A 23,327-nucleotide genomic window follows, 5' to 3' on the forward strand; every position below is an offset into this window, starting at 1 on the left:
CTTAGACATCTGGATTCCAATGTTATAAGTACTATACTTATACAGCTCTCCTTAACATCATTTTGACAAATGAAACTTAGTTTTATGATACCCCAATTGTTGATTATGAGACCTTGTCATGTATGCTGATGACCTGGATGAGGTTGGGCCATCTTTATTAATGAGTTTGGATGTTTTTGGAGGACGCCCAACTTTAACCTTGAAGCACACTCGAGGTGCTCTCTGTACGTGTGATATCACGAAGATTTCTTTTTTCCCCTCTCAATAAGATTCTTGTTAGTAATGTTGGCATAGCATTTTCTGTGTCTTACAGTTTGGTTTTTGTACAAATCGGCTGCTGATAAGTGCCCAATGCTCTCCTTTAATTTTCAATTTAACAAAATTGGCATTTCCAAAACTAGGCCACAAGTATATTTTCTCCAAAAACATTGTATATTTTTCCTCAGAAGGCTTGGTTAGCCCATTCTCGGTTGATTTTTCTCATTTTAAGCACAATGAGAAGTATATTCCTGGATGTAACTTCTTGGGAAGTTGACCTATGTTCTCACTTTTATGTTTACTTAGAGAAAAGATGCTTGTACTAAAAATATAAAGGAATCTATGATATTAAGAGATACGGCAGCCATTTTGAATTTTCAAAACATTTATTTATTCAAAGCATTTCCTAATTCACTTCATAATGGAATGCTACAATTATACAAAATAAATTAGAATATTTCATAGGTTTAGCTAGAGAAGACATGTTGGTCATAAGTTCACGATCCTTGTCGGCCATCTTGGATTTGGTCATTGGCAGCGGTCAGAAAAATAGGAAACAGCTTTTTCTGAGAGCCTTATGTCCTAGATACTTAGTACAAGTTTACAATTTCTATCGGTAAAGCCCACAGGACTACATTTTGCTACACAACTACATATTCTAAGTTACTAAGTGTATTTTTTAGGCCTTTGTCCTATTTTCTTTAATGCAGTATTACATTCAATATTGAGGATGGTATGTTATTCCTGAGAGATTGCTTATCTGCAATTGGAGACCTGTTATTGAGACAATTTTTTTTTTACCCGAGCTACAGGAAGTGGGAAAGATATCAAGTTTGGGTAACCAGGGATTTCCATGCATACTCTTTTGTAACTACCTATCTGGATGACCGTTTGCAAGTGAACCCTTGAGTAGCAAATTCAAGGATAAAGGGGGGGACTGTAATTTCTTTATTAACTTTCAAATACAATACCTGTATAGTAATTGGTGTATTAATTTTCATATACAGTACCTGTATAGTAATTGATATGTTTACTTTTTGCTTCTTCATTTATTGTGTCTAGGAACTTTTTTTTTTTTATAGTTTCCTTTTGATGAAGTTAATAATTGAATTTCAGGAGTCCTGAGCTATTGTTTGGGGCACGATCTTATGGAACCGGTGTTGATATGTGGGCTGTAGGCTGTATTCTTGCCGAGATGCTGGTTCGCTGCCCATATTTTCCTGGTGACTCTGATTTAGATCAACTCACAAGAATATTTACGGCTTTAGGCACACCCACAGAAGAGAATTGGAAGGTATTACCACAACATTTTTGTTTGAAATTTATATACATTTTCATCACAAAGTTTCTTTTGAACAATTTTGTTAGCAATTGATATTGTGTATGGTTATTATTTGTTTTACAGTATACAGTTGATCACTTATCATATCATTGTGCGTGTATACAGTAAAATGATCAAAAGCATGTTTTTTTTCCATTGTTATTATCATTGATTTGGATGTGTTTAGAAGACCTGGATGGATTAAATTTTTGTCATTTATTTTATACAATATGGGAAATATTGAATCAAGATATGAGCAAATGACTTAAAAGCTCGGTGCAGGAACAAATTATATCTCAAGGTATTTCCGTAACTACCGAGTTAACTTTTATGTTGTCTTTGCAGGATTTAACCAAATTACCCGATTTTGTAGCTTTCAAGCATTTTGAAGGTTCTCCATTAAGAGATCTATTTCCTGCTGCTAGAGAAGATTTATTGGAGCTGCTGGGATCTTTGCTAATGATTAATCCATCAAAAAGGTGTAATTGTACTCAGGCATTGAAGATGGCTTATTTCAGGTATGTAAAAAAATGAATTGGCCATTTTTTATGCTAAACTAACTTTAGTCTATTTGTATTTAAAGTACTGCAATTCTCTTGCTTGAGGGTACACTCGGGCACACTCTTCTATCTTATTTCTCTTCCTCTTGTTTTGTTAAAGTTTTGATAGTTTACATAGGAAATATTAATTTAATGTTGTTGCTGTTCTTAGAATATTTTATTTTCCTTTCTTTCCTTTCCTCTCCTCACTGGGCATTTTCCCTGTTGGGGCCCCTGGGCTTATAGCATCCTGTTTTTCCAACTAGGGTTGTAGCTTAGGAAGTAATGATGATAATAATTATTCATTACTTTCATATATGTGTCTATTCTACAATTTAGTATTTATTATCCCATTTTCCTGATGTGATTTCGTAATGTAGTTTATAATGGATTTTTTTTAAAGTGAATTTGTGATTTGCAAATTTTTACTTCTTGTATAACTGTTGTTTGTGGCGAGATTATTTGTGACTGATTTACTATTTTATTCTGTTTAATTAATATGTCTTAGTTGCCTACATGAACCTTGAGCTCATATAGAAGTCAGCAGTGTTTATCTCTGATGACATATAAAATTTCTAATGATGGGCCTTGATCAGTGGTTTTTGTTTTCGAAGAACAGAACCTACAGGTTATACGGGCATAGGTTTTTGACTGACTTCTCTTTAGACATCTCTGCTCCTGGTTGTGTCTTCGTGGCTTTTTCTCCTAAGCTTGTATGTGTCTTTCAATTATCCCCAAATATTCACCTACGCCTTTCCCCATTGTGAAATATGTACAGTATGTTCCTTTTTCATGCCGCTGTTGAATGAACGGGAGTCAATTAATGCTTAAGGGTTACAATATATTAATTTCTAGAATTTAGAGAGTGGGGGTGTGTGTGTGTCTCCCACCCTGTGCTGATCACTGCTTAATGACCAGACTACTACTTTGGTTTGGCTGGTTCCATACCTGTTTACTTGCCTGGAGTGTGCCCCTGCTGTAGGCCAACTGTCTGTTCAATGCTAGGCATTCTGGGGCCACATCCAGACTTCTGTATTCTCGCCTTTAGAGATACTGACGACCGGTTTGATTGTTGCTTCTCTTGATGAATGGTTTTATAAAGAAGCATTTTTTTTATGTTGTCAAATTTCTATTAATTTCATGTGAAGATTTCAATGAATGAAAATTATAAAAGAATATTTTTTTATTCTGACTATCTTTATGTAAGCTGCATGTCTATTTATGTGTTTTAATTCTTATTTTTAGCTATTATTTTTGCAATTATAGAACTAGTCTAATATATATACAGGTCCTCCTCAACTTACAAACTTAATAGAAGTTTGTAACTCAAATTTTGTTAAATTTTGTCCTATGGTAGGCCTAACCTGCCTCCCATGCCTATGATTTCCATTTACAAAAGTCGGCAAATAGTCCGGTTTCATATGAAATAAATATCAGGTCATTGCAAATACTTTTGCTAATTGTATTAAATTATATAATATTGATTGATTACAGTATTTCTTTATTTTATTAATCATTTGATACAAATGTTTTATGATTTCAGTTCGGTGTGCGTTTGAATCCGAATGTTTTTAACTTGAATCCCTTCTTTGTCTCATCAATGTGCATAGCTATCCTTATCAGCTTTAAAAAGACATTCAAATTTTCCTTGTGCTACAGTTTATGAGCTCATAAAGCTTCATTCCATGAATATTGTATATCTCTCACCCTGAGGAATTCTTAGCGTAATTCTTTTTTATTTGTTTACAGCAATAGTCCAGCACCAACACCTGGACCCCAGTTACCACTTCCTCCATCAATACGCAAAAAGACAGAATCGGAAAAGCCTTCTTTAAAGAGGAAAATATTGGAAGAATCAGGATTTGGAGGTGAGGGCTTTTTATTTTTACTGGTTGGTCATCTTTTCAAGGGAAATAGCCTTTATGTCTTGAAGATGTCAAGGAGAATACTCATTATTTTACCTAGTAGTTTAATTTGATCATTGAATTGTCAATACTCAGTTGAAAAGTAATATGTTAAGAATAGTCCGAGATCCATATATTTAGAGAATAATGAGATTCTCCAGCATTCTTAAAGTTAGGACATTTTCTTAGATATTTTTTATGGAAATCATTACATTTCTCGTTTGGTTTTAACATTAATTAACCCTTTTACCCCCAGGCTATTTGGAACTTTCCAACCTTAACCCCGAGGGGTTATTTTTTTTTAAAGCACATTTTGCAGTACAGTATATTTTTAAATATTAAACTTAGCCGGTGAATATATAATAGCTGACGTCTCTGACGGCCCGACAGATCCAAAAACTCGCGAGCGATCGCCGTGAAGGTTGCGGGTGTGCCCACCAGCGCCGACTATCGGCCAGATACCGCATATACTTGTCAATCTCTCCAGTTCTTCTCTGTCGGTCTTGCCGACAAGTTGGTTCCGCTCGCTGTTGACCTCGAGTTTTTCTACCGAATTGGTGAAGTACTTTGTTTTGGTTGTTTTATTGGCGTTCGCTGTGTTGGTGTGTTTCTTCAATAAAACTCTTGAAACCCTTTTTTTTGGCTTGTGTTTCTTGTTGATGAATTTGGCTTTGACTTGGATTTTCTTTGGTTGTTCAAAATGGCTGACCCTTCTCCTGTTTATCGCAAGTGTGCGAGAGAATGTAACAAACGTCTTCCCAAGGCCTCTATCGACCCTCATACTGTTTGTTCTAATTGCCGGGGTAAATCCTGCCAATTAGGAGATCGGTGTGAGGAGTGCGTGGTCTTGTCGGAATTTGAATGGCTTGAGTATGAAAAATATACTCGTAAGCTCGAAAGAGATAGGGTGAGGAGAAGCTCCTCTAGATCTTTGGAATTTTCCTCCTCCCATGCCCCTGAACCTAATCCTTCCCCTGTAGTGGTTGTTCCTGAACCCCCTGCTAGCACTCATGAACCGTCTATGCGGGATATGTTTTTAGCGATTCAAGCTTTAGGCGAGAAAGTTGAGTCCTTAGCCTCGGACCGTAACCAGTTAATGTCTGATGTAAAGTTGTTGAAAAGTGGTAAAGCAGAAAATCTAAGTGATAAAGTGATAAGTGCGCAAAATGTGTTTAGTGTTGCGACCGAGGGTTCGTCTGTTCGTGCTTGTCGCTCCCCTAGTCCGAGACCTCTTTCAGGCTCCCATGCACCAGGGAGAAGTAATGTCGTAGGACTTAAGGGGGCGAGAGGTGTAAGCCAGCGTACAGACGTTCCCTCTTTGGTATCAGACGTTTCTCGTCAAGAACGTCCTTACCATAAGACGGGTGAGACTAAGTTCTCCTCGTCCTCTGACGACTTATCGCATAAGAAACCTTGGCGCAAGGTATCTAGGCCCTTAAAGCGAAAGTCAGTCCCTTCAGGACAGGTCCAGCGTCCTGGCTGTAGCCATTGGGACAGCTCTGACCACTTGCAGTCATCGGATGGCTGTTCGCCTGTTAAGCGAAAGCGTAACACGGAGTCCGAGGGTCTCGGTAGAGGCAATGTTTTGCCAGCGCAGACGTTACCGACGTCACGGCCCGTTCCAACTCCCGTTGACCCGAAGTGGGTTGTCCTGCGGGACATGCAATCTAAGCTTTCTTCTCTTATGGAAGATTATGAGCATGGACAGGTTCACGATGATCCTTTGCTTGCGGTTCGCCAGTGCGATGAAGGCCTTCAGCCGCCTAAACGAGTGTTTTCTCGTCCGTTTGATGTTAGTACTAACGTGTCTAGTGCTTTGAAACGGGATGCTAGTCGTGTTCCTCGTCTTTCACGTCAGTCACGTGATGTGGAACCCCCCTTGCTACAGTCTCGGACTGACGTTCAGCAGCTGCCACCGCAGCCCCGCACTGACGTTCGCCGACCGACTCCGTTGCCTCGCCGTGACGTTGAGCGTCTGTCACCGCAGTCGGAAGTTGTTTTGCCTGCTCAGACCCTGCAGTCAATGCAGTCTCGACGTGATGTTGAGCGACATTCAACTCAAACTGTTGTTGTTTGTCAGTCACAAGACTTTCAGTCTTTTCAGCCGCGGCGTGACGTTGTTTCCTCAGCTGTTGCTGCTGCTCCGTTGCTTGTTGACATTGCCTGTCAAGCGTTGCCTCCTAGACATGTCTCTCCGTATCACGAGACTCGGCAGTTGTCGGACGAAGTTCCGTCGGATGAGGAAGTCGCTGATCCCCTTCCAACTGATATGCCTTTGGGGACTTTTTCAGATGGAGAGGAGCCTAAAGTTGCACAGCCCTCTCTTGATTTTAAAAAGATCATGCTGATTTCTAAGGAACTTTTTCCTGACCATTTTGTGACTGCTGCTCCTCGTTCACCTCTGTAAGAGTTCACGCTAGGCCTAGCTGCTTCAACGCCATCATTTACTAAGCTAGTGCTCTCTTGCTCTTCTAAGAGAGCTTTGCGTTTACTAGGCGACTGGTTGATGACCAGGAGGAGTTTGGGGAATACAGCCTTTGCTTTTCCCCCTTTTAAACTGGCTTCTCGAGCGAGCGTCTGGTATGACACGGGAGAAGTTCTCGGCTTGGGAGTCCCTGCCTCTGCCCAGGGAGACTTCTCAAGCCTCGTAGACTCTCCCCGTCGTCTGGCCATGAGACGCTCAAAAGTTAGCTGGTCCTCTTCGGACCTTGATCATCTCCTCAAAGGGGTCTTTAGGGCCTTTGAAGTTTTCAACTTTTTGGATTGGTCGCTGGGAGCCTTGAGCAGGAAGATCTCTTCAGCCGACCGTGATGTATCTGTACAAATTATGTCCTGCATGGACAAAGCTATCCGTGATGGTTCTAATGAGCTCGCTGCTACGTTTACGGCAGGAGTCCTTAAGAAGAGGGAGACTCTTTGTTCGTTCCTGTCTGCAGGGGTAACTCCCTGTCAAAGTTCGGAGCTACTCTTTGCGCTGTTATCATCTGCCTTATTCCCGCAGCAGTTGATTAAGGATATCGCAGCGTCGCTAGTACAAAAGGATACCCATGACTTGATGGCTACGTCAGCGCGTAAGGCTGCTCCTTCTTCATCCTCTTATGTCGTTAGACCTAAGTTCAATACTCCAGCGACGAGGTTTATCCCGCCCTTTCGTGGCAGAGCTCCCAGTAAGGGAGGCGCTCGTGCCGATAGTAAGAGAGGTAAGAGGAGAGGATCTAAGTCCTCCCGTGGCAGAGTCTGACTGCCCACGTCCTCAGACAGCAGTAGGGGCCAGATTAACCAACTTCTGGCAAGCCTGGGAGAAGAGGGGTGCAGACCGGGAGTCTGTTTTGTTGCTAAAGGAGGGGTACAAAATACCTTTTGTACGGAGACCTCCTCTGGTAAAAGTCCCTATAGACCTCTCTTCCAGGTATCGAGAGGAGTCAAAGAGACAAGCACTACAGCTGCAGGTGTCTCAGTTGCTAGAGAAGGGAGCGGTGGTGAAAGTCTCGGACCTTCAATCACCGGGGTTTTACAACCGTCTCTTCCTAGTTCCAAAGCATACAGGAGGTTGGAGGCCGGTGCTGGATGTCAGTGCTCTCAACGTTTTTGTTGTCAAAACAAAATTTACGATGGAGACCACCAAGTCCGTCCTAGCAGCAGTCAGAGAGGGAGACTGGATGGTCTCTCTCGACCTGCAGGATGCGTACTTCCACATTCCTATACACCTGGATTCTCAACCGTATCTGAGGTTTGTATACAGGAATGTGGTGTACCAATTCCGAGCACTGCGCTTCGGCCTCAGCCCTGCTCCTCTTGTTTTTACGAGGCTCATGAGAAATGTAGCAAAATTTCTACATTTGTCGGGGATTCGAGCCTCCCTGTACCTGGACGACTGGCTGCTCAGAGCGTCTTCCCGTCATCGCTGTCTGCAGGACCTTCAATGGACGTTGGATCTTGCAAAGGAGTTGGGCCTGTTGGTAAACATAGAGAAGTCTCAGCTGACTCCCTCCCAAACGATTCTCTATTTGGGGATGGAGATACAGAGTCTAGCTTTTCGGGCTTTTCCGTCTGCCACCAGGATAGAGCAAGCCTTGCTCAAAGTCCGTCTCATGCTAGAGAAAGACCATTGCTCTGTGAGAAGTTGGATGAGCCTCCTAGGGACGCTATCATCCCTGGAACAGTTTATCTCTCTAGGGAGACTTCATCTTCGCCCTCTCCAGTTCCATTTAGACTCCCATTGGAACAAGAACAAAACTTTGGAGGCGGTCTCGATCCCGATCTCCGAACCAGTCAAGACTTGCCTGAGCTGGGGGGACAGCAATATACGTCTTCGAGAAGGTCTGTCCCTGGCAGTCAAGAACCCAAACCACGTGTTATTTTCAGACGCGTTGGATTTGGGTTGGGGAGCGACTCTGGACAGTCTGGAATGTTCGGGTCTTTGGACGACAGAGCAGAGAAGCCTTCACATCAACTGCAAGGAGCTGTTGGCTGTTCACTTAGCTCTGACAAGTTTCGAGAGTCTTCTTCGAAACAAGGTGGTAGAAGTGAATGCGGACAACACCACGGCCTTGGCGTATATCTCCAAGCAAGGAGGCACTCACTCCCACGCTCTGTTCGTCATCGCAAGGGACCTCCTCATCTGGTCAAAAGATCGAGGCATCTCACTGTTGACGAGGTTCGTCCAAGGGAAACTGAACGTCTCAGTCGGAAGGGTCAGGTGATCCCTACAGAATGGACCCTCCACAAGGATGTGTGCAAGAGTCTTTGGGTGACTTGGGGTCAGCCCACCATAGACCTCTTTGAAACCTCACTGACCAAAAGGCTCCCAACCTATTGCTCTCCAGTCCCAGATCCAGAGGCAGCCCACATAGATGCCTTTCTGTTGGACTGGTCTCACCTGGACGCTTACGCATTTCCGCCGTTCAAGATCGTCAACAAGGTGTTACAGAAGTTCGCCTCTCACGAAGGGACAAGGTTGACGTTGGTTGCTCCCCTCTGGCCCGCGAGAGAGTGGTTCACAGAGGTACTTCAATGGCTGGTAGACGTCCCAAGGAGTCTGCCCTTACGGATGGATCTCTTACGGCAACCGCACGTAAGGAGACTTCATCAAAGCCTCCCCGCGCTTCGTCTGACTGCCTTCAGACTATTGAAAGACTCTCAAGAGCTCGAGGCTTTTCGAAGGAGGCAGCCAGAGCGATCGCGAGGGCTAGGAAATCATCTACTATCAAGGTCTACCAGTCGAAGTGGGAGGTATTTAGAGAGTGGTGCAAGTCCTCCTCTATTTCCTCTTCCAGTACCTCTGTAGCGCAAATTGCGGACTTTCTCCTGCATCTGAGAAATGTTCGCTCCCTCTCTGCTCCCACCATTAAAGGCTACAGGAGCATGTTGGCCTCTGTTTTCAGACATAGAGGCTTGGATCTGTCAAATAACAAAGATCTCCAAGACCTCCTTAAGTCTTTCGAGACCTCTAAGGAGCGTCGTATGTCAACTCCTGTTTGGAACTTGGACGTGGTCCTGCAGTTCCTGATGTCAGACAGGTTTGAGCCATTACATTCAGCCTCCCTGAAGGATCTCACCCTCAAGACACTTTTTTTAGTGAGCTTGGCTACAGCTAAAAGGGTCAGTGAGATCCATGCCTTTAGTAAGAACATCGGCTTCTCTACGAATAAAGCTATATGTTCTCTTCAGCTTGGTTTTTTGGCCAAGAACGAACTGCCTTCTCGTCCTTGGCCTAAATCCTTTGAAATACCTAGTCTGTCAGAAATCGTAGGTAATGAAGTTGAAAGAGTGCTGTGCCCCGTGAGAGCTCTTAAGTTTTACTTAGCTCGAACTAAACCTATACGAGGTGGTTCTGAGGCCTTATGGTGCTCCGTTAAGAAGCCCTCGGGTAATTACCCATGTCTAAAAATGCGTTATCGTACTTTATTAGATTTTTAATCCGGGAAGCACATTCTCATTTAAATGAGAAAGATCGTTGTTTGCTTAAGGTCAAGACTCACGATGTGAGAGCAATAGCGACTTCGGTGGCTTTTAAGCAAAACAGATCTCTTCGAAGTATTATGGACGCGACCTTTTGGAGGAGCAAGTCGGTGTTCGCTTCATTTTACTTAAAAGACGTCCAGACTCTTTATGAGGACTGCTACACCCTGGGTCCATTCGTTGCAGCGAGTGCAGTAGTGGGTGAGGGTTCTACCACTACATTCCCTTAATCCCAATATCCTTTTAATCTTCTCTTGAAATGTTTTTTAATCTTGTCTTGGGTTGTTCGGAAGACTAGGAAGTCTTTCGCATCCTTTTTTGATTTGGCGGGTGGTCAAATGTTGTTTCTTGAGAGCGCCCAGATTAAGGGTATTGATGAGGTCCTGTTATAGGGGTGTTCGCCCTGGATATAACAGCTCCTGGAAGTCTTTCAGCATCCTGGAAGGATGGCTGGGCTTCGTGAGGAAAGCGGACTAATGAGGCAGAGTAATCATCAGAGTCAGCTTCCTTACCAGGTACCTATACTTAAGTTGGTTTTTTATGAAATATTTGTCAAAAAACTCTTGAGCATATACGCCTTTATTGTATTAATACTGGTCTCTACCCACCACCATGGGTGTGAATCAGCTATTATATATTCACCGGCTAAGTTTAATATTTAAAAATGATATTTTCCTTATAAAATAAATTTTTGAATATACTTACCCAGTGAATATATAAATTAAAGGCCCTCCCTTCCTCCCCGATAGAGACCCTGCGGACTGAGAAGAACTGGAGAGATTGACAAGTATATGCGGTATCTGGCCGATAGTCGGCGCTGGTGGGCACACCCGCAACCTTCACGGCGATCGCTCGCGAGTTTTTGGATCTGTCGGGCCGTCGGAGACGTCAGCTATTATATATTCACCGGGTAAGTATATTCAAAAATTTATTTTATAAGGAAAATATCATTTTTTTTTAGATTGCTCTAACAGCCTTAATTTTCATCATAGAGAGGTCAGGTTGTTCTCATTCTCTTGGAAAATGCCTGAAGTTTCTCAAAAATTATCAAAAATATGCAAAAAGAAATGTAAATAGCAGTTTTTTGCAAGGACGTACCGTTACGTCCATGGGGTTAAAGGGATGAGTTTTGTGAAACGTACCAGTACGTCCTTTGGGGGTAAAAGGGTTAAGAAACAGTAACAGCAGTAGTTCCTGATGAAAGATTAGTTAAATATAGCTAGTCATAGTGAGTCAAGGATAGTGGTTCTCATTTTGATACAGGAAATAATTATGATTGGTTTGTCGCAAAGTATAAGATTCTAAGATGTAAAACTTTCAGTGACGTAAAACAAATTTTTTTCCATAGAAATCCATTAATCGTGTAAAATTATCTACTAACTATTCTTTTCACATATTCTTTTGCGAGTTGTTACCTCCAATTGGATAGGCACCCTTATTTAATAGGGAATCTCCAGGATTACCTATAAGCTTCAGCATGCCAATTTTGTCATGTTCATTGATCAGAAGTCTTATCAACAGCAGATTTGGATAAAATTAATAAAGGCTATCCTCTGTGGATTCCATAAGGATACCTTGCACAAAGTTTGACAAGGGTCTTTCATAATTTTTCTCAAAGGATTACTTTCTAAACCTAATTTTCATTTGAGTGCAATTGTGCCTAGTATATTTCATCATTTTCAACCATAAAATGAATTTGTTGCTTTTGATAAGCCTAATCATGATTTATTGGATCATCTCATGTTTGATGAGCCCCATTTGTTCCTACACAAACACAAACCTTTGTTCTTTACATAGAAGAGATGATACAGTGCCAGCTGCTTTAGCCATAACTTTTAAGTGAAGTGGCAATGACTCTGCTAGTTAGCAGGGGGTAAGCCCAGCCCATCTGCTCACTCACCCAGCAACTGAGCTCACTTTTGATTTGGCTACAGTTGAATGAAGATGTGCACGCCTCTCTCTCAGATTTTCTATTAATTGGCTGTTTGTTCCAACACAGAGACTTACCTCGAAACACTTTCATAGGAGTTACCTGGATCCTCCTCTCAAATGACCAGAGTTTTGTGTAGTGTACCCTATTCCCATTTTCTGTAATGGTAGGCCGAGCGGAAGGATACGTGCCCTGAGGGCAAACCCGAGGTAGGCCACATGTGCGCTTGGGTCGTGATCTCCAGTAAGTTCTCTGGTCGCTTCGTGATATCATCTCGATGCTCCTCTGATCTCAGTGCGACCCTTCGTGTCTCGTGGCCACGTGGTTACCGCATGGTCTGTTGTGCTCTCCCTCGGGCTTAGTGCTTTAACTTTGTGCTTTGGCTTTTAATTCCTTTGTGCTTTCGCTTGTGCTTATTAGTGTTCTCATTCTTTTTCCGCTTCGTGCCTGTGTCTAGCGGTATTGTGTTTGTGTGCGATGGAGCATACTCACCGTTGTCCTGGGCCTAGGGCCGGGAAATCGTGTGGGGCTTTCTTATCGAAGCCCGATGTAGATCCGCACTCCCTTTGTTCCTCGTGTAGGGGTAAAGTGTGCTCTCCTTCGGACACGTGTCCGGAATGTGCTGCCTGGAGTGAAGTCCAATGGGTCAAGTACGGGACCAAGAAAAAGAAGTCCTCGAAGCGTTCTCCCAGGAAGGCTAGTGTTTCTTCTCCTGCGACTTTGGCCGGAGAGGGTTCTGGTAGAGTTCCTTCTTCTTCCCCTAACCAGAGTAGGGGACGAGGTAAGTCTGTTAAGGGGAAGAAGTCGGGGCTTCTTCCCCAGGAGAGTCTTGTTTCTGGGGTATCTGCTGTTTTAAAGGCGAACCAGGCGCCTGAAGGTATGTGTAGTGGGGGTCCGCGGGATGTTGCTCTTGTGCAAGGGGAGCTCGTCTCGGCCGGGACCCCATGTGGAATAAACATGTGCCCTTTTCTTCGGCAGATTCGTGGGTGGATGTTTCCGGCGCTTCCGCAGCGGAGGGCACCCTGGATAGAGAGGATTCCCCGTAGGAAGATCCCCTGGGATGGAATCTTCCGAGGACGCCGGGCAAGTCCCCTATGAGGATGGAGGAAGATTTGAGCGGATGCTTCCCTTTTATAGATCGTCCTTTTACGCCTCCAGCACCTTCGACGGCAGTTCCCGAGGAGTTTCTTCAACCGTCGACGTCAGGAACCCAGCAGGTGTTGAGCAAGGCTTCATCTGTTGCTAGGACCCGTTTCCATGGGAGGTCCGAATTGTCGGCAGATGAATCTTCCGTGTCATTGGACGAAGAGCGTCACAGGAGACGTAGGAGGAAGAGGGATCGTTCCAGGAGGAGGCGGTCCTTTTCTAGGTCTCCGTTGGAGTCTTGGTATAGAAGGAGGAGATCTTGTTCCCCACAGAAGTGTAGGAGAGCTGAATCTCCACAGGAACGATGGGTCCTAGCACCCGAAAGGAAGCTTAAGAGACCTGTCTTCAGTCTCTGGCTCAGTGGTTAGGCTGACAGGAGACAGTCCTCCTAGAAGGGCCTCCGATAGCCGCAAGTCGGCTTCAGCCTCAGACCGAAAGGCCTCGTCTGGTAGGCATAAGTCCCGATCCAAGGAGACTCAATCCGCCCAGTGGAGGGAGTCGCCTCCTAGGACGGGCAGCCTCGACGAGTTAGCTTGTGGTGTGGATCGACGTGTATGGGTCCCTCCGTCGAACACCTTCACGGAGGAGCCCGTTCCATTGTCAAAGGCTCTTAAGGTGACAGAAGCGCCCGTCTCTCCTGAAGGAATTAGCCGCGGGTCCCGTCAGAGCGGAGGTGCCTGTGCAGTTTCTTCACCCCATCGACGGATGGAGGACGTGGTTGAGTAAGGTCTTAGCCGCGGGTCCCGTCAGAGCGGAGGTGCCCGTGCAGTTTCTTCACCCCATCGACAGACGGAGGACGTGGTTGAGGTCGCAGGCCTTGGAACGACGGAGGACTCCGCTTATAGGAGGGTGATCTCCTTAATAAGGAGTCACAATAAACTTGTGGAGCCTCTACCTCAGGAAGAAGATGACTGGACGTCTGGCCTTAATAGGATCATGGAGGAGCCCGTCCAGAAGAAATCATCACTGGCTCTTCCGGAGGCAAGAGACGTGAAGTTGGGGCGCGCCCATATTGATAAGGTGGTCACCCGCAATGGGGACACCTCAAAAGGTCACAGTTTGGCCAAACTGCTACAGGGCTTGAAATCACAAAGCAAGTATTATGCTTTAGAAGGACGGCCACATGGTGCTAGCAAGCTAGAGGACGTCCTAGAGGTGTTAGGACAAGGTGCCCCGGAAGACAGGGCGGCGGCGGCACCCATTTTCTTTTCGCAATCCGAGTCCATCATGATGGAGGAGATGTCCAAGGATCTTGTGAATGCCGCCTCATGGCTGGACTGGTGGGCTACTACTTTAGTAGGTACCCAGATCCTGATGGAGTCTTTGGATCCTACCAAGCGAGAAGCCCTAAAGGAGTTGGTCGGTTCGGGCGGCCGTGCCCTTAAGTTTCTCACGTTCCAGGCCTTGGCATTATCTGCGAACTGGGTCTTGAGGAGAAGAGACTCGGTCTTGAAGAACCTTTCCAGGAAAATACCGGACAGAGAAGCGAGGGCCCTCAGGAACATTACGGTTTGGGACGAAGGTCTTTTTCCAATCAAGAAGGTGGAAGAAGTTGCGGAGAAACTGGCTAAAAAGAAAGATGTCGTCTTACCAAAGTCGCAATCGGCGAGAAGACCGGTATTTAGAAGGCCTGTATCCGAGGCGCCTGCTAGTTCTCGGTCTTCTCCAACTCAAGTGAGGAGAGAACCTTCGACATCACAGTCAGCTCAGTCAACGTATCCCTCCCAAAGGGGAACTAATTCAGCCCCTTCAACCTATAGGAATTCCTACTATTCAGCCAGGAGAGGCCGTTCAGGACGTTCCTCCTGTAGAAGGTAGTGTGAGAGCCCCCCTTCCCTGCCCAAGCCTCAGGTAGGGGGATGCCTCAGACAATTTTGGCAAGCTTGGAAACTCCACGGAGCAGAACCGTGGACGGTAACTGTTTTGAAAGAGGGCTACAGGCTCCCTTTTCTGGAAGATCCACCTCCCTTGATTCCTGCAAGCTAGGCGGAGTGGTTGGCCCCCAAAGACCCGCTGAAAAGAGCAACCTTGGAGGAAGTCTCCACAATGTTGGAGAAGGGAGCAATGGAGACTATGCATCTTCCGGGTCCGGGGTTCTACAGTCGACTCTTCCTGGTAGAGAAAGCAACGGGAGGTTGGAGACCAGTGATAGACCTGTCAGCCCTCAACAAATTCATTCGGAAAACACAATTCAAGATGGACACCCCAAGAACGGTCATGGCGTCCTTGAGGGAAGGAGATTTCATGATATCCATAGACCTCAAGGATGCCTATTTCCAAATCCCAATTCATCCAGCAAGCAGGAAGTTTCTCCGGGTGAAGTGGGGTGCCCAGATTTTGCAGTTCAGAGCCCTGTGCTTCGGACTGTCCACAGCCCCCCAGGTATTCACAAGAATTTTTACGACGATCTCCGTTTGGGCTCACGAACGGGGGATCCGTCTAATTCGGTACCTGGACGACTGGTTACTCCTTTCTTCCTCAAAGGAAGTCTTGAAGTAACAAGGCGCGGAGCTTCTTCATCTTTGCAAAACTCTGGGCATTACCGTCAATCTGGAGAAGTCTCACCTGTCCCCAACCAACAAGATGACGTACTTGGGGATAGTCCTGGATTCCTTACTAGTCAAGGCGTTTCCATCAGTAGACAGGCTGACCAATCTGGACCAAGTTCTCCGTCCCTTCCGGGAGGGTCAACCCAGAAGAGCAAAGAATTGGCAGAGGTTGATAGGACACCCAGTGTCCTTAGAGAAGCTGGTCCCCCAAGGAAGACAGAATCTCAGGAGCATCCAGTGGAACTTAAAGGATCGGTGGGATCAGAGAAGTTCCCCAGACGTGATTGTGCCAGTTCTACCGGAGACCAAACAGGCCCTGGAATGGTGGCAAGATCGAGCGAACACTCTGAAAGGGATGCCACTGACCTCCGGACCTCCAGAGCTTCTGCTCTTCACAGACGCATCAAAAGAAGGGTGGGGAGCCCACCTTCTGGGAAAAGCTGCGAGAGGCAGTTGGACAGAAAAAGAGAAGGCTCTCCACATCAATGTTCTGGAGATGAGAGCGGTTCAGGAAGCCTTTTTACACTTCAGTCAATTTCTAAAAGGAAACTCAGTGGCGTTGATGTCGGACAATGCCACAGTAGTGGCGTACATAAAGAAGGAAGGAGGGTTGAAGTCGAAGGAGTTGTGTGTTCTCGCCTTGCAAGTCCTGAAATGGGCAGAAGAGGAACAAGTCAGACTGTTGGCGAGATTCATTCCGGGAAAGAGAAACGTTCTAGCCGACGGCCTCAGCAGGGTAGGCCAAGTAGTGGGGACAGAATGGTCTCTTCACCCCGAAGTAGCAAGATTCATCATCCGAAGGTGGGGTTCTCCAGTAATGGATCTCTTCGCGACGAGGCTGAACGCGCAACTCCCCGTATTCTGTTCTCCTGTCCCAGACCCAAAGGCGGCATTGGAGGACGCCTTTCAGCACAAGTGGGACAATCTGGACGTGTACGCCTTTCCTCCTTTCGCTCTGATCAGGCAGGTTCTCAACAGAGTAAGGATAGCTAATAACCTAAAGATGACTTTGGTAGTGCCTTGGTGGCCGGAGAGAGAGTGGTTCGCAGACCTAAAAGGTCTGGCTACTCTCCCTCCGTGGCCTCTTCCGGACAGACCAGATCTCCTGAGGCAGCCACACTTTCTGAGGTTCCACGAGAACCCTCAATCCCTTTGTCTTCACGCCTGGAGGTTATCCAGCGCCTCCTGAAAAGACAAAGGTATTCGACCAAGACGGCTGTTAGAATGTCACGTTACCTGAGACAGTCTTCTACAGCAGTCTACCAAGCAAAATGGGCAGCTTTTATTAAATGGTGTGCTTCGAGGAAAATAAAGCCTTTAGAAGCATCAGTACCCGACATTGCAGATTTTCTCGTTCACCTCAGGGATGAGTTGGGGATGTCGATTCCAGCAGTAAAAGGGGTACGAGCTTCCCTTGGACAGGTTTTTCTCTTGAAAGGAATAGATCTAAGTTCTTCTAGACACATCTCGATGCTCATCAAGAGTTTTGAGCAGTCCTGTCCTCCCTCGTCTCCTAGGGTTCCGCAATGGGACCTGGCTAGAGTTCTAGATATGCTTAGTAAGCCTCCCTTCAAACCTTTGAAGGATATAGTGGACAGGAATCTTACACTTAAGGCGGTGTTCTTGTTAGCTTTGGCGTCAGCGAAGAGAGTAGGAGAAATTCATGGCTTGTCCTACGAGGTAGAACACTCAAGGGGTTGGAGAGATATCTCCTTTAAGTTTGTCCCCTCGTTTTTCGCCAAAACCCAAAATCCATCCGTTTGGTATCCTAGGTTCGAGGGTTTCTCTATCCCAGCAATTCCAAAATCAGATAATCTAGATGACTTAAAATTGTGTCCTGTCAGAGTTATAAGGAAATGTCTAAAGAGGACGGCGAATCTCCGCCCAGGTATAAAGAATCTTTTTGTCTCCACGGGTACGACGAAAAAGAAAATTTCCAAAAACACCATTTCCTTTTGGCTCAGGCAAGTCATCATTCAAGCTTATTCTAGTGCAGGACTTTCAGTTCCAGGAAAGCCCAGGGCACATGATGTTAGAGGTATAAGTACCTCTCTAGCCTTTGAAAAGAACATGTCAGTAGCTCAGGTTCTTAGAGCAGGCACTTGGTCTAACCAGTTGACGTTCACGTCTCACTACCTCAAGGAATGTACGAGGAAGTCCTTAGATGGTTTTTCCATTGGGCCAGTCATCTCCGCGCTCCAACCGATTTAACGGCCCAAGCCCAAGGTTCAATCGTGAATATCAAAACCATTAGACACAGGTGATCTTTTCTATTTTCCCCTTGTCTTCTCCTTTTACTTTTTATCGCCTAGGGAGGTCTTAGCCAGTAGACCGGCACCAACCCCGTATATCCATACTTCAGCAAGCACATCATCAAGGAATTATGTAGGGTGAGTACTTTTTTCACTGGTAATGAGCTCTTAGTCAGGGAGGCACTCCCACCTCCTAGTGTAAGTCTCCTATGAAAGTGTTTCGAGGTAAGTCTCTGTGTTGGAACAAATCACAAATTATTAGTAATTTGTATTTTTCCTAACATACTTACCGAGAAACACTTTCGGGTTATGGCCCTCCCTTCCTTCCCCTGGGTGCCTCACTGATCTTTAGTATTGTTACTTTCATAGAACTTACTGGAGATCACGACCCAAGCGCACATGTGGCCTACCTCGGGTTTGCCCTCAGGGCACGTATCCTTCCGCTAGGCCTACCATTACAGAAAATGGGAGTAGGGTAAACTACAAAAAACTCTGGTCGTTTGAGAGGAGGTTCCAGGTAACTCCTACGAAAGTGTTTCTCGGTAAGTATGTTAGGAAAAATATCATAGAAGCAGGAAAAAGTCCTGACATTTCTCCTGTAGCTAATATTATCACACCTTCCTCTTCCTCTCGAGGTTGACCAATAACAGTGATGACTGTTTGATCCTTGGACAACCCATTGGTAAAGAAGACATCATTAGTTCCTCTAGCGAAGCAGCCGTGGCTTTCTCTTCGCTTGATGCTTTGGGCCAGTTATAGCCTTACTTGGGGCTTTCAGGCACATCCACTAAAGGAAAGGCTTCTGGAGGTGTTGAAGCTAGGGACACAGCGTAAGTGACCGTCTTGTTACGGAGGGGTGGGTCTAGGCCCTTTGCCATTTTGAGCCAATGGAAGGGAGTCCCTTCTGTCTGGTCTTGGCCCTCTAGCGGAAATGTCATTCACAGTTCCTTCTCCACAGTAGGTTCTGCAGGTTGGTTTTCAGCCTGAGGATTCTTGCAATCCTCAACCTTGTAAACTTGCCGAGTTTTCGGGCTCTACAGTGGACGTTCTCACAGAAGTGAGAGGATATCCTTGCTCAAGTGATGTTCCAGTGGCAGAATGGTTGAAGACTGAGGAAGTTCAATGGGAGCAGCAACTGGCTCCTGTGGCAGAGTGGTTGAAGTCTGAGGAAGTTCAACAGGAGCAACCACTGACTCCAGTGACAGAACGGTTGAAGTCTGAGGAAGTTCAACGGGAGCAACAACTGACTCCAGTGCCAGAACGGTTGAAGTTTGAGAAAGTTCAACGGGAGCAACAACTGACTCCAGTGACAGAGCGGTTGAACACTGAGGAAGTTCAATGGGAGCAGCAGCTGGCTCCAGTGGCAGAGTGGTTGAAGACTGAGGAAGTTCAATGGGAGTAGCAACTGGCTCCTGTGGCAGAGCAGTTGATGTCTGAGGAAGTTCAATGGGAGCAGCAACTGGCTCCAATGGCAGAGCGGTTGAAGACTGAGGAAGTTTAATGGGAGTAGCAATGGGCACCAGTGGCAGAGTGGTTGAAGATTGAGGAAGTTTAATGGGAGCAGCAACTGGCTCCAGTGGCACAGCTGTTGAAGACTGAGCAAGTTAAATGGGAACAGCAACTGGCTCCAAAGGCAGAGCAGTTGAAGACTGAGGAAGTTCAATGGGAGCAACAACTGGCTCCAGTGGCAGTCTTCAACTGCTCTGCCACTGGAGCCAGTTGTGTGCTCCCACTGAACTTCAAGACTTCAACAGCTCTGTCACTGGAGCCAGCTGCTGCTCCCATTGAACTTGCTCAGTCTTCAACCGCAGTGCCACTGGGGCCACTTGGTGCTCTCATTGAACTTCCTCAATCTTCAACCACTCTGCCACTGGTGACAGTTGCTGCTCCCATTGAACTTCCTCAATTCTTCAACTGGCCTGCTACAGAAGCCAGTGGCTGATCCCATTGAACTTCATTGGTCTTCAACCGTTTTGCCACTGGAACCAGTTGCTGCTCCCATTGAACTTCCCCAGTCTTCAACTGCTCTGCCACTGGAACCAGTTGCTGCTCCTATTGAACTTCATGGGTCTTCAACTGCTCTGCCACTGGAACCAGTTGCTGCTCCCATTGAACTTCATTGGTCTTCAACTGCTCTGCCACTGGAACCAGTTGCTGGTCCCATTGAACTTCATTGGTCTTCAACTGCTCTGCCACTGGAACCAGTTGCTGCTCCCATTGAACTTCCCCAGTCTTCAACTGCTCTGCCACTAGAACCAGTTGCTGCTCCTATTGAACTTCATTGGTCTTCAACTGCTCTGCCACTGGAACCAGTTGCTGGTCCCATTGAACTTCATTGGTCTTCAACTGCTCTGCCACTGGAACCAGTTGCTGCTCCTATTGAACTTCCTCAGTCTTTACTTACTCTGCCACTGTAGTCAGTTGCTACTACCATTGAACTTCCTCAGTCTTCAACTGCTCTGCCATTGAGCCAGTTGCTGCTCCCACTCAACTTCATGTCTGCAACCGCTCTGCCACTGAAGCCAGTTGCTGCTCCCATTAAACTTCATCAGTCTTTAACTGCTCTGCCACTGGAACTAGTTTTTGCTCCTATTGAACTTCCTCAGTCTTCAACTGCTCTGCCACTGGAGGCAGTTGCTGCTCCCATTGAACTTCCTGTCTTCAACAGCTCTGCCACTGGAGCCAGTTGCTGCTCCCATTGAACTTCCTCAGTCTTTAACTGCTCTGCCACTGGAACTAGTTTTTGCTCCTATTGAACTTCCTCAGTCTTCAACTGCTCTGCCACTGGAGGCAGTTGCTGCACACATTGAACTTCCTGTCTTCAACTGCTCTGCCACTGGAGCCACTTGGTGCTCCCATTGAACTTCCTCTGTCTTCAACCGCTCAGTCACTGGAGTCGGTTGCTGCTCCCGTTCCGTTGAACTTCCTCAGTCTTCAACCGCTCTGTCACTGGAGTCAGTTGCTGCTTCCATTGAACTTCCTCAGTCTTCAACTGCTCTGCCACTGGAGTCAGTTGCTGCTCCCGTTGAACTTCCTCAGTCTTTAACTGCTCTGCCACTGGAACTAGTTTTTGCTCCTATTGAACTTCCTCAGTCTTCAACTGCTCTGCCACTGGAGTCAGTTGCTGCTCCCATTGAACTTTATCAGTCTTCAACCGCTGTGCCACTGGAGGCAGTTGCTTCTCCCATTGAACTTCCTCAGTCTTCAACTGGTCTGCTATTGGAGCCAGTTGCTGCTCCACCTCAGTTTTCAACTGGTCTGCCACTGGAGCCAGTTGCTGCTCCCATTGAACTTCCTCAGTCTTCAACTGGTCTGCCACTGGAGCCAGTTGTTGCTCCCATTGAACTAACTCAATCTTCATTTCCTGTGCTGTTAGTATTCTGGCCTTCTTCATTTTTAATCCACGAAGGCAGGACTTGAGGTCACTCTCTAAAGAACTGGGCATCAAGATTGTGAACAATTCAATTTTTCAAAAAATTCATGAGGGAGTGACTGCCTTGTCAGTTCCCTTGGCACCCAATTGGACGTAAGCCACGAGTTGGATGAAGTTTTAGATTCAAACTGTGACAGTCCGAAGGCGTAGAGACAGCTCCAGCTAGGGGAGACTTATCTCCTTCCTGCAGGTCCAGTCCTGTATCCTGTCAATTAATGGACCCCCCCCCCCAAGGCAGTGTGTTGGATCTCCTCTGCTGTGACTCACTATGCCAAGGCTGGAGTTGCCCTGGTCTGCGATGTTGTTAGTCCATTAAGAGGGTGATGTTGCAGAATCTATAAAGAAAGGGCGAGTAAATTGTCCTGATTTCTTCATCCCCTATTTCTGCAGCAGAGGAAATATTACATCTTCAACGACACACCTTTTCTCCCGCCATTAGACCCGGTAATGTCAGTCTTGGCACACGGCATGATAGTGGTGAAGCTTGCAACGCAGCTGGTGGTGTTTTTGGCTGTTGATGCTGCCAACATGGAGAGTTGCGAAGGCCACTTTGCTAGCCTGCCACCGAAGACCTGTTCGATCCACACAAATGGAAATTTCCTAAGAAAGTTGTGCTTTCTGGAGGCAGACCAATTTTAAGTTCTAGGAAAACCAGTTGGCCAACTGGATCTTGAAGAGACGAAATGCCATCATCTCCAAATTCGTGACTCGGTTACCTTTCTTGTCTCTGTTTAACATGGAAGAAGTTGAACTAACATGGAGAAAGGCCAATCATAGCTGTTACTTCTCGTTCTACTTCCTTGACACTGGTTGTACCAAAACTGACCTGTGTGAAGGCAGGAACAAAAGACATCAAAGGACCCTCCTTGGTTAAACACTGCCAAGAATATTTCCCCCTTTCAGACATCCTTTTCACGGCAAGAAGGTACGAGGAAAGGGAGGGAAAAGTGTACAGCAACCCTACCCCCCCCACTATAGGGGCCATTTGTCCTACAATACCACTGATGAGGGATGCCTGAAACGCAGGTGACAGAGATGAGATTGCCACGGGACTAAACCTCAGATTTTCAATGTACTCTGAGTAGGTTACATCGCCCTGTTCCTCAGCTCTTCAACTCCCCTGATTCGATATCCAGCAAGGTCTCCAGGCTGATTCAGTGGACTTTTTGTAGAGAAGGCATCTGGAGACCAGTCACAGACTTTTCAGTCTTGAATGAGTTAGTGCTTCAGATTCTGTTTAAGATGGAGACTGCAGCTACGTTCGGACAGGCTGTCAGACCAGGGACTTCATGATCACATTGGCCTTCAAAGATGCGTACTTTCTGAGGCATCACTAGTCAGCAACCAGTGTTCCACTTGCCTTCGGATTTGGTGGATCAGAAATAAGGGACCATCTACCGTTGTTAGCTAATGATGAGTCTCATCATAGGAATTCCTCACCTCTGGGAATCTGTGGTTCAGATACTCTAGTTAGAAAAAATACAAATCAACTTTTAAAAATGTGATTTAGTTTATAGGTTACTCTTACACATTGTTGAATATATATCTGTACATTCTTAATACAGTAATTCTTACATTGTTTTTCTATTTTTCTGCAGGTTCTCTTGCCAAAAAGCTACAATTTTAAAAGGATGTGAATGTGGAAGAAATCCATGCCCTACCTGAGCAGTACTTACTCATCAACTATTGGAAAATGCTTTGATTACTGTGTAGAAAACTTTACCTTTCTTAGTCTCTTGTTTCATAATATAATATATTTTTATATTGTTTACTTGTATGATCCTATTGAGAAAGTAAATAATACTGTTATTCACATTTTTTATAACCTTTCTTGTAATTTTAATTACTGCCATCAGTAATCACTACAAATTTATTTTCTAGAATCCATAACGGAGGCCATTTACATGGTGTTAAGGGTTTGCTGTGTTAATCATTCATAGTTGTCTATTACATAAAATTTGTTCCTACATGAACACAAACCATCGTTCTTTAATAGGAGTATAATTTCTGCATGACTGGAATGGCTATTAAACT

General features: G+C 45.6%; 1 protein-coding gene across 2 annotated transcripts in view; it reads left to right on the top strand.

Moving 5' to 3' along the window:
- Window positions 1–23,102, top strand: part of Cdk7 (Cyclin-dependent kinase 7) — a 48,801-nt gene extending 25,699 nt beyond the window's left edge. For both annotated transcript variants that reach the window (XM_068373947.1, XM_068373948.1), the window contains exons 6-9: window positions 1,375–1,552; window positions 1,925–2,097; window positions 3,868–3,986; window positions 22,892–23,102. In XM_068373947.1, the coding sequence (XP_068230048.1) occupies window positions 1,375–1,552; window positions 1,925–2,097; window positions 3,868–3,986; window positions 22,892–22,920 (499 nt within the window). In that variant the 3' untranslated portion in view covers window positions 22,921–23,102. The remainder of the gene's footprint in view (window positions 1–1,374; window positions 1,553–1,924; window positions 2,098–3,867; window positions 3,987–22,891) is intronic.
- Window positions 23,103–23,327: the final 225 nt, after the last annotated feature.

Source organism: Palaemon carinicauda, chromosome 5 (genome assembly GCF_036898095.1).
Source record: "Palaemon carinicauda isolate YSFRI2023 chromosome 5, ASM3689809v2, whole genome shotgun sequence".
Taxonomy (NCBI): Eukaryota; Metazoa; Arthropoda; class Malacostraca; order Decapoda; family Palaemonidae; genus Palaemon; species Palaemon carinicauda.